The sequence below is a fragment of the Lissotriton vulgaris genome, unplaced genomic scaffold, assembly GCF_964263255.1.
Source record: "Lissotriton vulgaris unplaced genomic scaffold, aLisVul1.2 SCAFFOLD_929, whole genome shotgun sequence".
Taxonomy (NCBI): domain Eukaryota; kingdom Metazoa; phylum Chordata; class Amphibia; order Caudata; family Salamandridae; genus Lissotriton; species Lissotriton vulgaris.
In genome coordinates this window covers 434976-458645 of record NW_028242548.1, presented here as the reverse complement: position 1 = coordinate 458645, position 23670 = coordinate 434976, and the positions used below count along the sequence as shown (strand labels likewise).

Genomic DNA, 23670 nt, shown 5'->3' with positions numbered 1-23670 from the left:
TTTTTAAGATATTTACTTTTTATTAGCAGTTGAAAAAGCCCACAAATTTACAGACTGAATCCATTAACTCGCTTGATAATACACTAAACCTTTACTTCTGATTTGGTACATTCGGACCCCACCCCCTAAATCTGTTCTTTCCCTTTCAGCACTGTACAGAGAGAATAGGGAAGAACTAGTGCTGTGTTTTTCTTCCATTTTTTTAAATTAAAAAATAGAACATGGGATGGCAACAGTTTTGTCTTTCACTGAGCAATGAGAATCTGCACCTGTTCTTTGAATGGAGGAAGAGATGCAAACTGCCAAAAGTATGTGTGGAAACACTTCACCATACCTTATGGGGAAAAGAAGATTAGTACAAAGTATGTGCAGTGCAACATCTGAGGCAAAGAACTATCCACAGACACTGCTAAAAATATAACAATGCAAACACTTGCATGTGGAGGCACCTGAAAATCATCTATGAATATGCGTGCAATAGAATTATGCGGGGGAAGGTAGGTGAAGCAGGACCTTTAACATCTTTAGGAGCATTGTCACAACCATTAGTGGCTTAAGTAATTACTGATCCAGCAGCTGTCTGTTAAAACTTACAAGACAGGACTACTCATTGCGACAAATGCTACATGCCAGTGGGTTTGAAGATGACGTCGGTGGCTGCATACCTCAAAGCTGTGAGAAACCACAGTTGTTACTTTTTTTGCTCTTAGTTAAACCTTCATGTTTTTCAGAGACTGAAGCCGGTTGCTACGTCCCAATTCCCTTCCTTTACCTCATTTACTGCATTGATTATTTTTGTTCTAAAAAGAAAATACAAAGAAAATATAAGACTGTTACAAAAACCTACTACAATAAAACAGTTCTTTTTAGAACCACCATCTGGTCAAACAAAGAGCTAACTCATGTTTTTAATGTGTCAGCAGCTGTATCAGTGTGTAGCTAGGTGGGTCAGTGTTTGCCTGGGTGTGTTAGTGCCTTAATCAATGTGGGAGTCGGCGTGTTACTAGATCTGGGAGTGTGTGCCTGGGTGTGTCCGTGGCTGTATCAGTGTTTGGCTGGGCGTGTCAGTAGCTGTATCGCTGTGTGAATGGTTCTCTCAGAGACTGTGTCAGTGTCTGAATGGGTGTGGCTGTGGCTGCATTAATGTGTGACTGGATGCGTCAGTGGCTGTATCAGTATGTGAGTTGCTACATTGGGTGTATGAGAGTGGGCCAGGGTGTGGTCAGTCTCTGTATTGGACTATGCCTGGTTGTGTCAGTAGCTGTATCAGTGTATGCTTTGGTGTGTCACTGTCTGAAACGATGTGTAACTGGGTGTGTCACAGGTTTTATCAGTGTGCGGCCACTGTACTGGTGTGTGAGTCGCTGTATTAGTGTCTGCCTGGCTATGTACCTTGAGAATGTAATTTTATGGAACAGCACTGAAAGAAGTAATTAGTAAAACACATTACTCCAATAGATGCCATAGATCTGTATGAAGAAGAAAACACAAATGAGTTACTATTACAATTTATAAAATTACACAATATAGTTACAATTTTAATAATGCATAACTGTATAATAACAAACAAATTACTACTAATTTCTTATGCTGTAATGCTATGTAACATTAAAATTAAGCATTTTATTTTCCATTTTTGTTACTGTTCTCAGGTTTTATACTCGTACACCATAAATTAAAGAATCATTATTGAACAGTGGGGGGGGGGGGGGAATCAGATTGTTGGAAAAAAAACCTGCACACTATGCCACTGCAAAAAAGAACAATGTGCATTGCACTCACAAGAATTTTTTAAGCAATCATTTTACCTATACTTTCTCTAATAATGTAAAGAAATATATCTTGTAAATGAGACCTTTATCATTAGAACTACTTCTAGATATATAGGCCTTATAAAGACATTTCCCCTGTTAGGCCGCATGTTATAAATACTGATAAAGGATCTATAACAAATACACTATACCACTTTTTGTGAGTGGATGCGTAAATGTCTGGGTGGGTTTGTGAGTGTCCGGGTCCGCGAGTGGGTGTTCGAGTCTCTCAGTGGGTGTGACTATCTGAGTGGGTGCATAAGTGTGTGAGTGGGTGTCTGAGTGGGTCTGTGAGTGGGTGTGCGAGTGTCTAAGTGGATGTGTGAGTGGGCACATGAAGGGGTGTGTGGGTGGGTACATGAGTGTGTGTCTCAATGGGTGTGTGAGTGGGTGTGTGAATGTCTGAGTGGCTGCATGAGTATCTAAGTGGGTATGTGAGTTGGAGCATGAGTGACTGAGGGGATGTGTGAGTGGGTGTGTAAGTGTCTGACTGGATCTGTGAGTGGGTGTGTGAAGGTCTGAGTGGGGCTATGAATGAGTATATCTGAGTGCTTCTTTGAGTGGGTGTGTGTGTGGGTCAGTGACTGGGTTCATGAGTGTCTGAGTAGATGTATGAATAGGTGTACGAGTGTGACTGGGTCTTGGAGTGGCTTAATGAGTGTCTGAATGGGTCTGTGAGTGGGTGCATGAGTGTGTGAGTGGGTCTGTCAGTCAGTGTGAGAGTGTCTGAGTGGGCATGAGAGTGGGTGCATGACTGTCTGGATTAGTGTGTGAGTGTCTTAGTGGGTCTCCGAGATGGTGCATGAGTGTGTGCATGACTGGGTCTCTGAATGAGTGTGAGTGTCTGAGTGACGCTTCTCCGAGTAGCTCGTGAGCTACTGGTAGCTCTCCAGGTACATCCTGTGTACAGTCCAGCAAAGAAATTAGAAGCTTTTGCTTGGCTGAATTAATATGGGTCTGTCAAAATTGAAACATTTATATTTTAAACAAAAATGTGTCTATTTTCAGAACCTATAAGCTGATGTTTGGTGGAAAATGACAGATTTTTCAAAATAAATTTGAAGCAATTTGAGTGAAAAAGCATGTGGCGTATTGCCAACTATCACTTTGGTCCCAATGGTATTGCAGCTCTGGCTGTTATGGGTTACATATGTAAAGACAAACTGCCAAAGCCATATGCCATGGTGAAGTAACAGGAACACAGATAGGTGACTTACATTTTTTTTGTCCCTGTAACCTTTGATTTTTAAGTGAATTTTATGGTTTTTTAAATGCTATTTTCTAACTTTAAAGTTCCTTTGTTTTTTCTTGTAATTTCCGAAGATTGTTTAATTTGAATTTCAAACTGTAACGTTCCTGTAATATTTACCTATTTTCCAGAATTGTTTTTGATTTTTTTAGTGCAAATTTTAATACAATATTTTCATATTTATTTGAGCATTTGTTTAACTTTACGTTTTAAAAATAACATACTTTATATACATTTTAAAAGTAAAAAATTACAAATGAACATTATTTAAATGTTCTACTGTTTTGTAGATGTAGTTAGATTTAAAAAACAGTATATGTCCCTGTTACACCAAACAAAGCCACTGCTGTTGCCCTCTCTCAGGAACCGATCCAACTGAGAACAGAGAAATGCTCCTTACATGAGCCTCAGCAGTGGAACACCCACTTCAACATTCTACTAACCTAATGAACTACATATATGAAGTACAACACCTTTTTTTTTACATTACTACTAATCACTCTGCCTGATGCACTGATGTGATTTCTGCTGGTAAACCTGCATAGGGTGGCCACTAATGTAATCTTTTCAAACATGATAACTTTTACAACCTTAATATTAGTAGCTCAGGTTTATTTTCTTTGAACTTAAGTAGCTATTATTTCAGAAAAGGTTGGTGACCCCTGGCCAGAGGGGGTCTGTGCATTAGTGTGTCTTTGTGGGCTTGAGAGCAGGTGTGTGAGTGTGAGTATGTGCGCGAGTGTCTGAGTGGGTGTGTGAGTGGGTGCATGAGTAAGTAGATGTGCGAGTGGGTGCATGGGTCTCTATGTGGGTCTGTCAGTAGGTGTGAAACCGTCTGAGGGGGTTTGAGAGTGGGTGCATGAGTACCTGAGTGTGTGAGTAGATGCATGAGTGTCTGAATGGCTCTGTGAGTGGGGGTGTGAGTGTCTGAGTGTCTGAGTGTGTGTGTGTGTGTGTGTGTGTGTGTGTGTGTGTGTGTGTGTGTGTATGCATGAGTCTCTGTGTGAGTGGGTGCGTGAGTTCCTGAGTGGGTCTGTCAGTGGGTGTGAGAGAATGAGTGTGTTAGTGGGTGTTTTCAAGTGGGTCTGTGAATGGGTGTGTAAGGTGGGGACATGGGTGTATAAGCGAGTCTGCGAGTGTATGTGAGTGAGTCGGTATGTGTGTCTGTGAGTGGGCTTAAGAGGGTGCATTAGTGTCCAAGTATGTGTGTGAGTTGGTGCCTGAGGGTCTGTGAGTGTTTTAGTGGGTCTGTGAGTGTCTGAGTAGGTCTGCCAGTGGGTGTGAGAGTGTCTGAGTGGGTTTGTGAATGGGTTCATTAGTCTCAGAATGAACACACACACACAATTTAAAGTAAAAGTAATTTTAAGTCTCTGCCTCCATCACTTTCTATGGAAGGTTGTAGCAGTATCAGTGGTGATGGACGTACTACTGCTCCCTTTTGACAGTAGTAGCTTACTCATGTAAATTTGGCTGACTCCAGTCAACGTTTCAGGGGTGGAGACATGTAAGTATTCACTTTGTGGCTAATTTTACACTTGCAAATGGTGAACAGCCAAAAGTAGTAAAGTTAATCAAAAGTGTAAGAGTAAACTTAACCCACAAGTGTATGTTACCTTTGTGAATAGCCCCGTTAATGTCATATTTAATTATTAGAACATGCTCATTTGTTAGTAATTCATGGTAGTGAGGTTTGAAGCATCCTAGAAACTTGTCTTATCCAGGTGTAATTGCTTGAACTCACTGATTACAAATGAATAGCCAAACTATTGCATACTGAATTGCACAAAGGGCTAAAGTTAAACGGCTGGTAATGTGTCTTTGTTTGTTTCTGATACATCTATTGCCAACAGGACATGCAAAAGGAGAGAGCCTTGCAACAGTATGCTCAGTTGCTCTGATAGGAAAAGAAGCTATCTGACCTAGTGCTGCCTTCGCCACCAGGTGTCGATCCGAATCATCTGACATGGCTCTCTCTTTATCTTGTGCAGAACTTTTGGGATTAGGGCAAGGGGGTTAAGCACAAGCAAAGACTCAGACCAGCCTATACGAATAAGCATCCCCCCATGACCCCAGGATGGCATGCTTGGTGGCAAAATAGCAACATTTCCTGTTCTGATCAGTCTCAAACAGGTCTAACTTTGGTTTGTCTGAACGTCGGAAGATTCTGTTTAGCTGGGTTTTCTGTAGCTCCCATTTTTGACATTCCTAGTATGTTCTGCTTGTCGAGCAGGATTATCTCTTCTGATGAAGAATTTTTGGATTACTTGAGGACCTTTTTTGAAGGTTCTTTGGAAGTGGATGGCATGTTCTCAGAATAAGACGTCTCAGGGCCTATGTTATCTGAATATTCCCTTTTTACGTGTTTCTTATGTCTTTCTGAAGGAACATCTAACTCTTAAGCAGAGGATAGTGTTTCCTTACATTTTGATTTTTGTAAACACATTTAAAGCCTTCACTGTCGGTCTTTTGAGGGTTTTAGTTTAAAAAGTGCAGCATATCTTGCATTCATTAGCCTAATGGTTAGGATAAGGGCAATAAATACACTGTTTGTGAGGGTCATCGGAGTGAATCTTATTCTTGTCTAAAGGTCTGAAGAGACATTTTCTGGAAGTATCAGGTATTGTCTGTATGTTCTATATGGTACATCCACAGATGTGTGGAAAATCTACACTGAATAGCAATAGTCTAGGTTGTAAAAAACTGAGCAGAACTCAGGGGACTACTTTCATGTTTGACGTGCAGTTGAAATCAGAGGTATGGTGACCTTTGGGGCAGTGGTGATCTATGAGCTTTTTCCTGATAGAATGAACTTTGGTTCTTTCTAAAATGATATCAATAGGTTAATGATGTGACTGTTAATGCTTTACAGGCTATATTTAACACTGTCCTGCAGGATTTTTAAAAAAAAAATTATTAAGAAAAAAGAAAGAACAATACACAAGGCAATAGTACAATATACACAGACATGTGTTCATACAGGAAGAACTTCTGAGTGCAATGTTATTCAGCATGTAACTAATACAGAAAGTAGGGGGGTCCGCGGGGAAGCCAGTCGATAGTAACATAAAGTGAAGGATACATGGAATGTCAGATCAGGGGGAAAGGGAGACATCTAGGCTCTCAACAAAAGGGGGCGTACATATGTTTCCACGGTAGGCATTCCACTGGTTCCAGATTTTATTCCATTTCCGAGGTCTACCCCATGCCACATATACACTCTTTTCTCTTAACATGCACCAATCCATACTTTCCTTCCATACCGATACCGTGGGCGGCCGCTGGGAACCCCACAACTGTGCGATGTCTCTCTTGGCAATCATGTTCCCAAGGGCCGCCCACTGGGTCTGAGCAACAATATAATCATTCGTTTCCCACACATTCAACAGGCAGCGCCTGGCTTCAGGCAGTAATACAACTCCCGTGACCCTCTCCATCACTGCATGAACACGGTTCCAGAATGCAACCACCTCCGGGCACTCCCAAATTATATGAAGGAAGGTTCCAACCATTCCACAGCCACGTTTACATAACCCATCGGGGGAATAACCCATACGAACCAAGCGCTGACCAGTAACATACACACGATGGACGATTTTAAGCTGAACAAGGCGGAGACGGGCAGGAATAGCCACCTCCTTAGGCGAAGATAACGCGGATTGCCAGTCCTCATCGTCCAGTTCCAAACCATCACCAGTCCAGACCTCCCTGAGACGTGTAAGTAGATCCGCCCGATTGTTGATCAACTTCTTGTATATTAATGAAATCGTGCTATCGGGCACATGACCATCAAGCACACGATCTTCGAGTGGGGAGGACTCAGGGATATCGACGCCAACAGTGAAAACCGAGGTCAAAGCATGGTGCACCTGTGCATATCTGAAAAATTCCCTGTCACTCAACTCGTATTCTGTCTTTAATGCCTCAAAGGTCTTAATTTTGCCCTTGGCCCAAAGGTCGCCCACCCTGCTAATACCAATCGTGTCCCATTTCTCAAAACCTTTCGTTTTCCAGAGACATCCCAATATTTCGGACGCATATAAAGGAGTTGCACGGGTCAGTCGATCTCTCCATCCCAAAGCCACATTCGCATCATGCCAGACTCGTACAGCGATCTTGGTAGGTTCAGTTAATTTCCTCCCTGCTACCTTAGAATAGAGCGCCCTATTATAGTTCCCGCCCGGTAACAGGTACTTGTCCAACTCGCATGCCGGGATAAGCCCAGGTGCGTACGTTGCGTGGTTAATCGCACTCAACTGAGAGGCCCAATAATAACGCCTGATATCCGGAAGCGCTATACCACCGTCGTACCAGGGGAGCGTTAGCTTAGCAAGGGCGATACGCGCACGTCCGTACCAAACTAGCCGCCTCTGTAAGCTCTCCACCTCTCGAAAATAGTTCGCCAGAATAATATCGAACGTATTCTGGAGCGCGTACAGAAATCGTGGCAGGGACATCATTTTAAAAAGCGCCGCCTGCCCGAGCGGTGACAATGGCAACCTACGCCAGAAAATAATGTCGAGTTTCAGCCTCTGAAGAGGGGGAAGCAGGTTGCGCTCGTAACGGACGGTGGGGTCTAAAGATATGAAGATCCCCAAGTATTTGAATCCCGTCTGCGAGACCTGGCTAGGAAATCTACGAGGCAGAGGAGGGAGACCACCCGAAAGCACATAAACACAGGATTTAGTCCAATTGATGACTAAACCGGAGTTCTTTCCGAACGAAGGAAGCACGTCAAACAACACGTTAAGCGATTTTCGGGGGGACGTGAGGTACAACAAGATATCATCTGCATAAAGCGATACTCGATCCTCAAAATCCGGGGTCAACTGGATACCCTTTATCGAAGGCTCCCATCGCAGCCAGGCAGCCAGTGGTTCCAGAGCGAGGGCAAAAAGTAGGGGGGACAACGGGCAGCCCTGCCGTGTACCCCACCCGAGGGTAAAAGAGTCTGATACTCGGCCATTAACGACCACCTGAGCCAGCGGTTTATCGTACAAAAGTTTCACCCACCCGATGAACCCGGAACCAAAACCAAATTTCGCGAGGGCGGCCCAGAGATACCCCATTCTATTGTGTCAAAGGCCATTGTGGCGTCTAAGGAAGCCAAAATGGCCGGCTCATGAAGAGACGCCGCCCTCGCGAGGACGCCATGTAAGCGCAGCAGGTTAAGTGCAGTGTTGCGATGCGGGATAAAACCAGACTGATCCGGGTGGATCAGGTCACTAATTACCTTGATCAATCGGTTGGCTAACAATTTGGCTAGAATTTTGGGTTCGGCATTTAAGAGCAAGATGGGCCTATAGGAAGCACAGCGATCTTGCGGCTTTCCCTCCTTGTGGATAACCACGATCGTAGCGAGAGGCTGATCACGAGGAAGGGAGCCAAGGTCTCTCGACTCCAGGAACATATCTCGGAGATACAGTGCCATTTTATCAGGACGCAGTTTGTATAGTTCAATGGGCAGACCATTGGGACCCATAGCCTTGCCAGAGCGAACGGAACGAATGGCGATGACAATCTCATCCGCCGAGAGTGGTGCATCCATTAAGTCTCTGTCGACCTCCAATAGGCGCGGCAATGCAATGTCGCGCAACAACAGATGAGAATCTTTCTCTGCCCTATCAGAGACCGGAGAGTACACCGTTCGAAAGTGTTCCACAAAACACTCAACAATCTCAGCCGGATCTTTCACACACACTCCATCAAGATTCTCAATCACGGGAACCACACGACTCGCCCTTTCTTATTGAGCCACGCGATCAATTTACCAGCCTTGTCTCCAACATCATACAATCTGCCCTGTTGCTCTCTATTCATTATTTTGGCAGCATCAGTCACCAGGGCTCTGTAATCTAGATGCTTCAGGCCGAGGGAGTGTAGTTTAGCACGAGTCACGCCAACCTCAAGGTCACTCTCTAGCTCGGCTATCTGTCTCAAGACGAACAGTTTCTTCATATTTCGTTTTCTTAGCCCCAGCGATTAGTGACAGAGCCTGTCAATGGATAACCGTCTTGAAAGCTTCCCACAATGAGACAGATGAGGACACAGACCCCACATTTTCAAGAAAATAGTGACCAAGGGACTTTATCAAATCAGCGCGGGTCTTAGGATTGCGAAAATACCATGGGTTTATGGGAGCGACCCGTCCTTCGCCACACACTTTAGTATCCATGCAGAGCCACAAAGGGGAATGGTCTGATATGTCCCGGGCAAGGTGTCTAATTTCTCTAATTGAGGAGGATTGCGCCGCCGGCATCAGGACATAGTCAAGTCTGGAGAGACTGCGGTGAGCCCCAGAATGGAAAGTGTATTGCGTCTGCTCGGGATGCATCAACCTCCAACAGTCTACTAGACCAAAAGTCTCCAAAAACCCACTTAGCCATGATTGAGACTTGGTAGCGATCTACACTGCCAGAGACAACCAAATTAGTCTCCCCCCAATAACCAGGATACCATCAGGAAGCCCCAGCACTACACGCCCAATATCAGCAAAGTAGAGGCCTGTAGACCCGGCGGGACGTATACGGTAATATATGAAACAGTCCTTCCCTCCCATCTGCCAGTGAGAGCGGTATAGCACCCCCTATCATCAAGGATTACATTATCTATTTCCAGAGGGAGAGGGGACAAAGATGCCCACGCCCCTAGAACTAGAAGTAAATCCCGAGTGTGCAACAAGACGATACCCCCGCCTGTTCATGGCGTGACACGTATTCCCAATCAAATGTGTTTCCTGTAGGAGAACGACATCAGGGGAGAGGCGACGCAAGAATTGTAGCACCACTCCCCGTTTTATTCTATTTCCCAACCTATTGACATTCCAAGACATTAGCCTCAACCCACTACCCCCCATCCCGGCAAGGAATGCAGAATCCACCCCACAAAGAACACAATGACCGGATCAAAGAAGAGAACAATACGTTGCCTTGAGAGAAAATAACAAACACACAAACTCCCCCCACCACCCCCCAACTTGAACCCGTTGCAACACCCCCCACCCTGCACCCTTGAGTTAGACTCAGAAGCCACCCCAACTTGCAGTGTGCCTGTCGCCCTGGCATTAAACTAATCTACAAAAAGAAACCAGGAGGAGGAAAGAGTCTCGTTTCCCCCGCCACCCTCGGGCATACAACAGTAAAACACAATAATATTAGAATCATCGAACCCAGCTGTGTGATAAGTCAAATGTTCGGATGTCGGGAAAGACAGTATCACTATTGCTCCGGCACACCACCCTCGGCACCACCAGGGTGCTCAGTTCGATCATTCCGCGTAGGTAGAGAATCCAGCCAGTCACTAACACTTTCAGGACAGTCAAAGAAAAGCGTCCGGTCCTCGTATTCAACACGAAGCCTGGTTGGAAATAGCATCGCATATTTCAGGCCCACGTCTCGCAGTCTTCGCTTCACTCCCTGAAAACCCATCCTTTGCCTTTGAACAAGCTGGGTGAAGTCCGGGTAAAAGCTCTCTGTTGTGTTTTCGAACTTTACAGGGCCGCTCACCCTCGAGGCCTGCAGGATAGCGTCTCTATCTCTGAAATGGAAAAGCCTGGCAATGATAGGCCTCGGAGGGGCAACCGGCTTCGGTTTCCCACCCGGCACACGATGGGCACGCTCCACGGCGAAAAATTTGCTCAGACCTGTAGGGGCAAGGTGATTTAGGACGAGGTCTTCCACCAGGAGATCCGTTGCAGGATTTTCGGGGTTTTCAGGGACACCAATGATGCATATGTTGTTACGTCGGGCCCTGTTTTCAAAGTCCTCCAGTCGGTGAGACATGAGGTCGTTGGAGGATCGCAGATTTCCGATTTCAGCCTGTAGATATGACATATCGGTCGTGAGGCTAGAGGTCTTTAAATCCAGCGACTTGACCCTTTCATTGGTCTTAGACAAGTCAGCTCTGATCAGGGTAACATCGATGGCCACCGTGTCGATTTTAAGAGCGAGAGCTTCATATTGCTGGCCAATGCCTTCATGCTGGCAATGGCGCCCATGACATCCTGGAGAGTCAATTCGGTCGGCGCAGCCGGGTCTTCCTTGGCTTCTTCCGGAGTACGGCTACTACCACTGAAGGACCCTTTAGGATGGGTATCGAGGTCCATGACGTTAGTTTGGATCGGTCTCCCGCGTAGAGGCGTCTTGGTTTTCCGCTTCTCGTTGTCGGCCCTGTTAGCCATCTTGGAAAATGTGCCCCGGAGGGGCCTGTGAGACCTGGTGAAAATGGCCGTTCGCGGGCAGATCACCAGAGTCTACAAAAGTGGGCTCAAGTGGCAGGGGTGACAACGTAGCTTGATACAGAAGCGCTCACGACAGCAGGCACACGATGAAGAGGCAGAGCCAAGCTGTACCTCGGGCAAACCGGAACCGTCTTGCGATCTGATAGTGCCAGGACCCAAAAACGAAACTGAAAGTTGGTTCAAGGCTACTGGGGGGAGCCCCTCAGCCGCTGTTGTTCAACTACGTCCTTACGTATTCAGGATCAGGATAATTTCAGGATATGTGTGAAGGGCGGCGAGGGTCTCAGGAGCCCTGTGCTCACGCTGCCATCTCGGATGCGCGCGTAGCTCCTCCTCTCCTGCGGGAATTTTTTAAGCATGTGAATCTATGATAGATACAATTTTGGAGAAATTTACCAGGTCAGAACTCACACAACAGTGGGCTAAGTAGGGAGCTTTTAGTTTGGTCCACTTCACCAAAGAGTGGTCCAAAACTGCCTATATAACCTTAGGCCTCAGTTACAGACATGGGGTAGTAAGTCAACATTTTATTTGCCTGCTTTCTGAAATAAATTGTTGTTGTAAATGTCACATCTCCACATACCCTAACTTTTCCGATGAACTTTGATAGTGACAGAGGCTTCTGTTGAATACACGCTGCTTCTTAGGTCAGTAGTCTGGATCTGACAGGAGTGACTAGTAAAGCTAAGTATGGTTACTTTGGCCGGAACAAAGACAACCCCTAGGATCTATTACGATTTAGTATTGAATATTGATATCTTATTTCATTTTGATAAGAGCAATGGGTAGCATATACAATGAATCGCACCTCCACTCGGAATGGTTCAAGAATGTTCTAATATTGTCTGACAGAAATATTGTTTCATATCTATAAACTGTCAACAGCACAAATCCGCCTACTGCTCCAAAAAACTGCTTCTTCAACAGCATATAGGGAAAATATGACCATTCTTAGAACACAGAGAGAATTCAAGAGCTGAAAGCGCTAGCTAGTGTAAAGGAGTAAAATAAATCAACATTTTACAATGCAAAAGTACAAAGGATCATAGAGGCTTTAATACAGAGCTGATGGACAATGTCTTACATAAAAAAGAAAAACAATTGAACAGTTGAAGTGGTTATTATTAGACATTAATGGATACCCGAAGATGAAACAAGTACAATGTAATAAATCACAGAAAGTGCTAGGTCATTACAATGTTTTTAAACTTAAATATATGCTATTATGCTGTACTAGTGGGTTCCAAGTTCGTACCATATTACAATGAAAGATTACGAATATTATCACTGAGAACTTACTTCCTATTTTTCTGTCTGGTCACCGATGCACTGCTACACTACATAGTGGTTCATAAACCTAATGGAAATGTTTCTTGTACAGACCATAATCAAATTGTTTGGCACAGTAGGTGTTTTCAAACTAGTTCTTGCTGACACCCATGTCTCGGTTTACAGGAAATGTACTTAGGTGGCTGTCAGTCTATTGATGGGTCTTATTCTTGTCAACGGTGGATCTCAAAATAGCAGATACCAACATACTCCATGCTCAAAAATATATAGAGCAGGAGTTCAAGTAAACAGGTAGCAGATGGGAGAGCATAAAAGGGCACAGTGAATAGTGCAAGATCCTTAATCCAGCAGAAATCCTCACGTCTCATGTGACCAGAGTCTGTTGCTGCTGCAGACATCATGTAGCGGATGGTACCAATGTACACTTACTCACCATTCTGTGGCAAAGTAGAACACTGAATGCACACACTGATCTATAAGAAATAAATACTGTGTAGCAATGGACAAAATGTGTCAAACATGTTAGGCCTGGATTGCAGTTTGGGCACATTGTCCCAGTTTGCGAATCGGCACACTCAACTGAGAGCGCCGGTTGCTCACAGTGCAAATGCACCTCCCCCCTGAATGGTGACCCGCAAGTTAGTGAAAGGCGAACCAGCTGTTTGCAGTAGCCAATACGCCTTCACTGCAGTCTGCATTTCCTTACAGGCGGATGCAGTGTGTGAGTGCCTTCCAGGAGGTGGGGGCTTGGGAGACCCCGGCCCACTACAAAATGGTACCCTCGAGGGGTTGTGGATGCGCTGAGGTACAGGTTTTATCGACCCAGTGCCCAGACATGTAACATAGTGCAGGTGCAAAGGTAAAGGATTCACTCATTTGCATGGTGCCATATCCCTATGTAAAGAGGGCATGCCCCTTGTGATTGTGCTGGCGCAAGAAGCATGAAGGTGCGATTGGTATTACAGAATGGCGTGTACAAGCTTTTGCAGCCCCTTCTGTAATTTCATAGTGCCCCGGAGGTGCAAAAACCAGGCTCATTGGACGTTGCGCATCAGTGGCACTATATCTAATACAGCCAGTGAAGAGCATCCCATGAAGGGAGGAAGAGATATGAAATCCCACTTCTCACAGTGCAAAGGTAAAACAGATCACTTATCCAGCCTGTGCCCCCGGGGGCGATTAAGTGCTTGACGGAGTCAGATTTCACATAGTACAGCACTTCCACAACTGAAGTCAGGAATAAATGGCAATACTCAGAAGAGTACTATGTCAAATCAAACAATGAACTAAAAGTGGCTCTGGTTTGTAACACAGCCAAGACCAGGGATGTTGTATCATCTTGAAAAGATTTTGCAAAAAGAATAATGATTGTTTGTACAGGATGTGGGTGCGCACTACTATATATATATATATATATATATATATATATATATATATATATATATATATATATATATATATAATTAAATCGATCCTTAACCTGTCCCCCCCCCCCAAAAAAAGTGCTTAATTTCATTTTTAAAAGTACGTCTAAAAGGAGCCATATGCGCTCTTGTCCAATCTGAACTTAAACCTATTGTCTCTTTCTGTGTATTTATTTTAAAAGTAAAGGGTGTGTTTAGGTTTCATAGTAAAGATACTTAAAAATGGTTATTTAGTGCTACATTTTCACTGAAGTGTTGCATCAGTCATAGAATCACCACCCAGCCCCTACCTAACCTGTGACTTTACCGTGGAAGCGAGGTACAGGGAGACGCCGCAGGAATGTATACTTTCACTCTAAAAGGCCGGAAGTCCGAGAAGGGCTCTAAGGTGCTTTTAACTTGCCAATAGATTTTGGTTAAATAGACCTGCCGTCCCAATCTTCTCATAGGATGAAAGGTGCTGTTCCTGGACGATTCATTTACTGATTGCAGAATGACTGCCCCACATAGGTAATGTGCGTCACACGAATGGCCCTCCCCATTCAATCACAAACAGGGAAGAAGGTTTAGACTATCGTAATGCTGAATATATTTCAAAATATGCATTACGTAGGCTGGATGCCCTCTCGATAGGGTTTCCTTCCAATATCGTGGGCGACTGAAATCCTGTCACTGCACAGCAATGTTGCACGGTTCGCTGGTGGCTCTGGCCTCCCGGGTTCACCACACTTTTCTGCTCAGGGGATGGTAGGCAAAGCATCCGAAAAACAGGGGCAAGCCTGATTCATAGCACGTACAGCAAGGGCCCTGCACCAACCTTTCCAATTCACTGTACATGTTGGACAGACACATGCAAAAAACACAGGCTGAAGAACAACAAAAACCCCACAGTGACAATAGTTCATTCAATTCAATTCAACTAGATGTGGGCACTCTTCTGCAAAGAACGGAGTTCCTCACGATGGCACCACCATGTTTCCCCCAAATGAATATTATTTAAGATCTAATGAAGTGCTCGGAGAAAACTATGATGCCCATTCTGCTCGGTGCAAAAATAAATACCCTTTTACTAACCCGAAAAAACAAAAAGATTTGGCCCCTATACAAAGAGTGTTGGCTACAGGCAAACTGTTCTTCATTCGCTCAGTCCAAAATAAAAAAAAAAAGGAATCGCTCTTTTGCTGAAAACGTCAAATAAAGCATTTTCTTGCACCAATTCCTTAATCCATGCTGATTGCAGTTGCTTCTGGAACCCCAAGAAACAAAGACCTTTGGAGGATAACATCACTTATTGTTCCCTTTTACAGTCCTACGGCAGAGTCAGAAATGGCTTGTAAGTTCAGTCGCCCACATCGCCATCTCTGTCGCCAATGATCCAGAGGAAGCGGAAGCTAAGGGCTAATAAGGCTGTGCCGAGCAGGTCACCCAGCGCCGTTAAGTAAGGGATGGAGAAACTGTCCGGGTCTTTCCCTTTCTTCCAAATGTGGTGAACCATCCAGTCTGCGACCCACAGGAGGGTAACCACCTAGGGATATAAAACAAAGTAAATATTTGAACATTTTGAGTGTTTTCAACAGTTAGAACTAAAAAGAGAAAAAGGAGCACTCAGAGTTATAATAAGAGTCGTTGCTACTATATTAGTAAATCGGGCTCACAAACCCCAAGTTGTGAAAGTCAGAAAAAGCCTGGAATAGTTATCCCTATGTGGATGCAGATGTCTGTGTTGTATAGCAATCACAAGGAATCTCAGTATACTGCACACATAGACATCCATGGGAAAGGTTGACTTCCAAGAGTACCACAATACACAACGTTTACGAATGCAGAATCTTTCTCTACATTTATTATCTTTTAACATTTATTGATCGGTGTGCTTTAAAGGTTTTACCTTACCAGGTTACCTGTCAGCAACATCAGCACACTTAATGCTACTGCAAACATATTGTGGCCTTTTAACAACAGGTAAACACCACTGTTACGCCTTCCTAGAATGCACTGAGGGATACGTGGCGGACATAAATGCATGTACTACTGTAGATTTCTCCTCCACGAGTGAGGAGAAATCCGTAGAAATAAATCCCGCCCTAGAGTGAGAAGTCGACATTCCATGGACTGGGTTACCTTGGAAGTTGGGAAACGCCCACAAATATGTACACTGTGGTATGCCTTCTCCATGGCGGCTCCTCCGCTCAGGGGAGGAGCATCGCCCCACTGCTGCAAACCAATGAAAGAAAGAACAAATGCAATGATAATAACTCAAGGTTATTATCAATGTATTTGTTACTGCTGCGCAGCTTTGTGAGGCGGGCAGTTGGAGCGGCTCTGCTCTCAGAGCAGGGGAGGAGTAGTTTGCCCACTCCAAGTACGCAATAACTGTTTGGCGGGCCCTCCGGGGCCGTCTAAAACAGTGATGCGCACGTTGCATGTTCTCCACGCATGCTGCATTACAGCCCGCGTGGAGAATATGTCCAGCAGGCGCGGTTCGTCCATTAGGGCGTAGGGGCGTAGCCCCCCCTGCCCGACGCAGCCCGCAGCTCCCTCATGACAATCATGTCAATGAATCAACATGACGTCAGACCACCGGGCGGGCGTCATGTTGATTCATTGACATGATTGTACAGACGGCAATACAAGTACGCATGCGCGGGGACGGAGGGTGAATTTTTACCCGTGCCCACGCATGCGCACTTGTGTTTTGGCGGCGTTGCGCATGCCCATCAGGAGCCCTAATGGGCGTGCTGCGGGCGAGAGGGTACCTGCGCCCCTGGCGCCAGGATTGGCCAGGGGCGCTGTGAGCCTGTGACGTGTTCGGGACCGGCAGCAAGGTAAGAGTGTGTGTTTTCCGTGTTCCAGTAGCTTGCACAAATGACTTGAGATAGTTCAGTGTGTTAAAGCATCTGCTGCAGAAATGTGTGCGTCTATTCCAGGTCACCCGTTAATTTCACGCATGGGGTTTTGGAAATGTAAAAATTCTCAGAATTTCTTTTTTGATAGTTGCAACAACAGCCTTCAACAGATTTCATTTTATAAACATTTTCCAGAAAATGAGTTAACAACTGTCACCACAAATATAATGTACTCTTTGAACTCAACTAAGGTTATAAAATTTCAAAATGTTAACAAACGGTAGATGCGGAATAGCATGATATATGCATTTATTATTGCATGCATGTTGGTGTATGTTAATTTGTATAGTACATACCTAGGGCTTACAGGATGGCAAATACATGGGCGGTAGATGGTTTCCAGCATAAAAAGGTAGGGGTGATGTAATATGTAAACTGGCACATCCTTCAACATCGATCCTAAAGGCTTGTTAGAGTCCATAATTTATTTTTATATGGTCATAAAAATACATGAATGATGTATGGATGCAGGGTGGGTGCATTAATGATTGTTCGGTGGATGGGTGGGTGGATGGGTGCATGGATGGATGTATGCATGATGGGTGGATGGATGAACGAATGATGGATGCAGGATGGATGGGTGGGTGGATGCATGAATGAATGATGTATGGATGCAGGATGGGTGGATGGATGGGTGGATGCATGCATGATGGGTGGATGGATGGGTGGATGCATGCATGATGGGTGGATGGATGGGTGGGTGGATGAATGATGTATGGATGCAGGATGGGTGGATGGATGGGTGGATGCATGAATGATGTATGGATGGATGCATGCATGCATGATGGGTGAATGCATGATGGATGGATGGGTGGATGCATGAATGAATGATGTATGGATGCAGGGTGGGTGGATGGGTGGGTGGATGCATGAATGATGTATGGATGGATGCATGGATGCTTGCATGATGGGTGGATGCATGATGGATGGGTGGATGCATGATGGATAGGTGGATGGATGGATGAATGAGTGGGTGCATGAATGAATGATGTATGGATGCAGGATGGGTGGGTGGATGGATGGGTGGATGCATGAATGATGGATGGATGGATGTATGCATGATGGGTGGATGCATGATGGATGGATGGGTGGGTGGATGGATGGGTGGGTGCATGAATGAATGATGTATGGATGCAGGATGGTTGGTTGGGTGGATGGATGGGTGGATGCATGACTGATGTATGGATGCATGCATGCATGATGGGCGGATGCATGATGGATGGGTGGATGGATGAATGAATGATGTATGCAGGGTGGGTGGGTGGATGGATGGGTGGATGCATGGATGCATGCATGATGGGTGGATGCATGATGGATGGATGGGTGGATGGGTGGGTGCATGAATGAATGATGTATGGATGCAGGATGGGTGGGTGGATGTATGGGTGGATGTATGAATGATGTATGGATGGATGCAAGGTGGTTCGGGCTCGCTCGCTGCGCTCGATCGCTGCGGTGCAATATGCAAATTATTTTACGCCTCACCACTTTCAAATGTCACCAGCCGCCCCTGATGCCCAGGCCTCCATTCCCTGTCTAAGCGTCGATCCACGGCGCTCAGACTAGTCACAAAGCTGCATTGCAGCGTTGATTGGCTTAGGGGAGGGAGCCCGGCTGCTTCCTGTTCCTGCCCCGGAGGGGAGATATCGAGATGCGGGACAGAGTGGGAAGAGCGGCGAGCAGGTACTTTTTCATTTTTTTTTATACAACCCCCTGCTATTCCCGATCCGTGCTGGCCGCTAGTCGAACCACTTTTCACAATGGAAATGGCCTGGGATTCATTACCCCTTCCAGGATGGAATTCCAGATTTGCTAGGCGTATCCAGAAAGATCTTTTTCCACTGGAAAAATGGTCCCCCAGCAGACTGAAAACACCTGTATTTGTATAGCGCCCCCCCATTCCACTTGTACGGATTTCTATGCAATGTAAAAAATCTGCAATGCAGGAATAGGAGTCCACTAGAAGAGACGCATGGCACAGACTTTCATGTTTACTACAGGGAATATTGATGAATACCAAAATATCACAATAGTACGTTCAGGTTCGAGCTTAAATCTTAACCCTTACTTGTATGTTTTTAATGGTGAAAGTTCCCATTAAATCTATGGATATAGTATAGTGGCCTATATAAAAAAATATGGAACTAGAAGTGTTTAAGGTTTAACAGTTTTTGTTTTTTTCCTCATACTCATACCATCACCTTCATCTTATGGCCGGCAAGTATTAAACACACGGCAAATGCATTAAGAGAAATAGCCCCCCAAAACCCTTTACACAATTATCCCATGGTCCCCTCACTTACAACTAGAGTATTCAAAGTCATGATAATAGCATCTAATGATATAGAGCTATCACTTTTGTATTATGTACCTCCGCATTTGGGAGAGCTGTTCTTGGATGAGACACATTATTCTTAGGTAGCATAGGCAAGTGAGTTCAGTGTATTTTTAGCACTGTACTATTAGCAATAGGTGTATGTCTGCACCATAGAGTGTCAGCTTGTGTTCTAGTGCTAGTGTAATCTTTTCCATAGCTAGCGTGTTCCACATTCTAACAAGCCAATCTTGCATGGTCAGGTTCTGATGCTTCTCCCATCTAGCCAGGATTAGTACTAGCTACTAGTTGGCTACACCACACAAATTGTGGGATCTTCTGCCTTTGAATGGGAGGCCCGGGAGGACAGTTCCGGGGTCCCTTGGAATTGGTACTTCAAATGCTCCCACCTCTTTAAAATCTCCTCCCAGTATGTATTCAAAATGGGCCAGTGCCAAGGTAAGTTTGTCAATGTACCTACAGTCCAATTTGCCCTCCAACCACCACCGTTTCTAGATTTAACCCATGCTGCTAGTTTCTCTGGGGTTCTACACCAATACAGCGGGATATTATATTGAGTCTGTCTTCTCTACACTCTGAGCCCTTCTTTCAATTCCTCCGTCTCTTTCTGTAAAACGGGCCTTCCAATTTTTTATCCTTGCATCCCTGTCCAGCGATTTTATCGTCTCAGGATAAACCCAGTTCTTAATTTGTATAAGAATGAGTGCCGGTGCCCAAAGCTCTGCTCGGCAACTCGCCGCCATTAAATGTATTTGCACTGCATAGTAAGGCTGCTTAGACTTAAATGAATCCCAGGCCTCTTAAATCCACTATCATACACTCCCTTCAGTTTAGATCAATCTTGCAGGTTCGGTTTATCCATTTGTGACTGTTTTCCCCATCTTTCTCTCCATCTTTCTTGCCCAATTATATGTTTTTCCCTCTCATGCTCTCAGAAATGTATTAGGAAAAATAAGCACCGGTCCCCCCAAAAAAGAGTACCAGTGGCCCCCACTGGTAATCACCGGCTCAAATTAAGCACTGGATATGCTTAGTATGTACTTGTACATTTTCTGTGCTTATACCAAGTTTTTGTCATGCCTCATACCTTTCGGACACTTTTCAAAGTCCGTTTTTGGGCTGGAGTCCTCGCTTTTGCTCGATGGGTTTAGGACCTAGTTTGGAGATAGGGGATTTTTTCCAGATTTTGGGACATTATATTGTCATTTGAGGTCTTCGAATGATTTTACTTGGACATTGACAAAAAGCAATACCACTATTACACATCTATCTTCTCTTTCTTTCCAAAATTTCTGCTGATCATTTGTAAAATGTGAATTGAGACAGATAGGTGTAAACGACGGAGGGAAGGTTGTGAATTCTGTGTTCACTTACTGGCTTCTAAATTGATGCGGTCGGTCTAATGGTAGGAGTGTAATATGGTCTCCAGAATGACAGAGCCAAGGTACCTGCCAGATGAGATGTACCTTCTAGGAGGTGGACATTAAAACACAATTAACTTATGTTGCCAGTTTTTCCCATTCCACCAGTAATTTTAGACGTGCTGCTTGGAAATATGATTGAAGGTGATGGGTGGCAAAACTTCCCTGTGATACAGTCCTATATATTATCCTTCTGGCTATCTTGGTATTTTGCCATGCCATATGAAGTTGTTGCCCAGAGATATTTAGGTATCATTCATGGAAGTGCTAAAAGGATTGTCTGAAAAATAAAAGATTGACAGTAGTAATCTCATCTTAATTATGGCTATACTGCCTAGCAATGAGAAGTGTTTCCAATGCTACTTTTGGAAGTCTGTTTTAATTTCTTTTATATGTGGGTATAACTGAAAGCCACCACTTGAAATAAAATGAAATGAAAAATTATATTTATATAGCGCATACATACCCGGAGGCCTCGCAGCGCTTGAGCTGAATAATGTGGTGAGCAGGATAGCAGGGTATTTAGCACATTTTAGCGAACAGGTAAGTTTTTAATGTTTTCCTGAAGACCATCAGGTCGCTAATCTCCCGCATGTTCGGCGGGAGCGAGTTCCACATCTTTGCCGCCATGTGTGAGAAAGCCCGGCCTCCCCAACGAGCCTTATTGACTTTGGTTGTGGTGGCAAGATGCAAGATGCTGGAACGAAGGGTTCTAGATGAAATGTAGGGTACAACCAAAGAACGCAGGATAGCTGGACCGGTTCGGTGAAATGCTTTGTGCACAATGCACATAGCTTTGAAGTGTGTTCTGGCAGCAATTGGGAGCCAGTGGAGTTCTTTTAGGGCCTTCCTTGCTGATTGCCAGCGGGGGATACCGAACAAAAGTCGGGCAGCACAATTTTGTGTGACTTGGAGTCTGTTGGTCACTGCTGCCGGAGCTCCCAGATATAACGCATTTACATAATCCAGGCGGGAGAGTATCAAGGCCTGAACCATGATTCTCCTCGCCTGGAAAGGAAGCAATGGGAGGATCTTCCGGAGCATTCTCAACAGTCCAATACAGATGGAAGCAGTTTTGGTGGCCTGCACAGAAAAATCTAATGCTTTATCAAGCCAGACTCCAAGGCTCTTGATGTGGGGTTTCGGTGAGGGAGGTGTTGCGTGTTTATCTAGGTTCCTGATCGATACTGTGACCTTATGCCCCTATTCGGCTATAAATCCATTTATTCCCTATATTGGCATAACCGTTCAAGTGCGATATTGAGAAAGTCATCTCTGGCCTCACACGAACAGAGCCACATTCCAGCATAGTTCTCTGCCACTTCCTTTGCAAGCAATTAGTGCAATGACAGAGCAGAAGTCACTATCTGATATTCCTAGATTAACACTCCGAGTTCTTCAACAAGATAAAAACTCAGCAAACCTGGAAATCCCCGCTTGCTGTGTTTTGATTAGTAATGGAACTCTAATGAGCAACTGATAGCTATCACTTCCTAGTGACATCTTTAATTGACGTCTTATGTCCAGCAAACTTGCGTCAAACCAGGCACCTGTCAGGTATAAATACTACCATTGTTGCCTTAAGCAATTGCTGGTGTCCCATTGCTGTTGTATGCTGTATGCAGTACGCTGATGCTGCTGCTGTCCCTTTGGTGGTGAAGCTACTGATACCATTATTGCTGCTAAAGCGCGAACGATGGTGTGGTGAGCTTAGGAGCTGAACAGCCGTCCCCCTGCGAAGAGCCCAGCAGATGCCAAGCTGCCCGCGGACGCTGTCCCCCCTCCTTCCTCGACGCGCTGAAGAGAGACGCTGCATTTCTTCTGCTGAGAAATCCAGCTCCAGCGTTTCCAGTCTGCCCTCGCGGGTGACTGGGATACCGAGTTCCTCCTAAAGGAAATACCAGACTTCCATCATTCTATTCAGAGGTATGGTGTTGACTAAACCCTTAGATGAGAATTCTTGAAGCAAACCTTGGCAAAACCAACTTAACTTGAAGCTACTTACTTACTCCCCTTCCACGTGTTAGGCTTAGGTCAGGCACACTGGGGTAGGCGTAGTTAGAAGCACCATTTGAGTATTTTAGCCTAATGTATATATGACTGTATATATGTTTTATTACTTTTAAACCATTGTATGGCTAAGAAACCATATCAATGCTTTTACAGTATTATTTCGCAATCCTTATCTTACTGTACGTACTTTTTATAATAACAAGTCTTGCAATTGTGGCAATACATTTCTCTTGTACGAGAAGAAAGACTGTTCAATAAATGTTAACCCTTTATTGACAAAAGCCCGTCTCTCTATTCTTTACATCTCGTGAAAGTAAACTGCACTAACCTGACTGAGTGAAATACATGTCTATTATTTCACACGACCCTAGAGATTGACTCTTGATCTGAGGAGCAAAGTTGTCATGTTGCACGGTTGTTGGAAAGCTGAATCCCTTCTTGTCTGTGCCAGGGAAGCTGATCACTTCCCATGCAGAGAAGAAAGTTTCCAGTGACCTCTGAGCTAGTTGGTAACACACCCAATTAAGTTTAGCATAGTCAGTGGAGGCCTGAAATATCCGCAGTTCCACGTCGATACTACTGTTTATGTTATTCCAATGCGCAGGGCCTAGTGGGAAACTAGGAACTACACTACATGGCGCCCAAACGTTTGGTAAGGCGATAAACTAACGCAAGACGTTAGAGTAACTCAGTCGTGCATATTTCACAGACCCCTTTCTCCCGTAAATACTCCAATAGACGTCTGGAGTGGGTGAAAGGTTAAAATCCGCCCGACCTTAGTAGGAAGAGATTCCTATGTAAAGCTCTGGTTTATTCAACGTTTAAGGATACAGTGTTCCAAAATATTGTGCACCTAATCTTTGTCTCCTTGGAGACCAACTCTGCAAACCTTGCATTTAAACAATGCCAGGAGAAAACGGAACCACTGGGGCCGCAGTAGATGCGACTCAGCAAGGTCCCGAACACACAGACCCGGGTGCAATTA

The 23670-nt window shown here is 44.7% G+C and overlaps 1 protein-coding gene across 1 annotated transcript in view; it reads right to left on the bottom strand.

Annotated features, from left to right (window-relative positions):
* Positions 1–12330: 12330 nt before the first annotated feature.
* The window catches only part of SLC41A2 (solute carrier family 41 member 2), a 416626-nt gene continuing 405286 nt past the window's right edge, over positions 12331–23670 (bottom strand). The window contains exon 11 of the mRNA XM_086948344.1: positions 12331–15535. Within this exon, the coding sequence (XP_086804470.1) occupies positions 15350–15535 (186 nt within the window). The 3' untranslated portion in view covers positions 12331–15349. The remainder of the gene's footprint in view (positions 15536–23670) is intronic.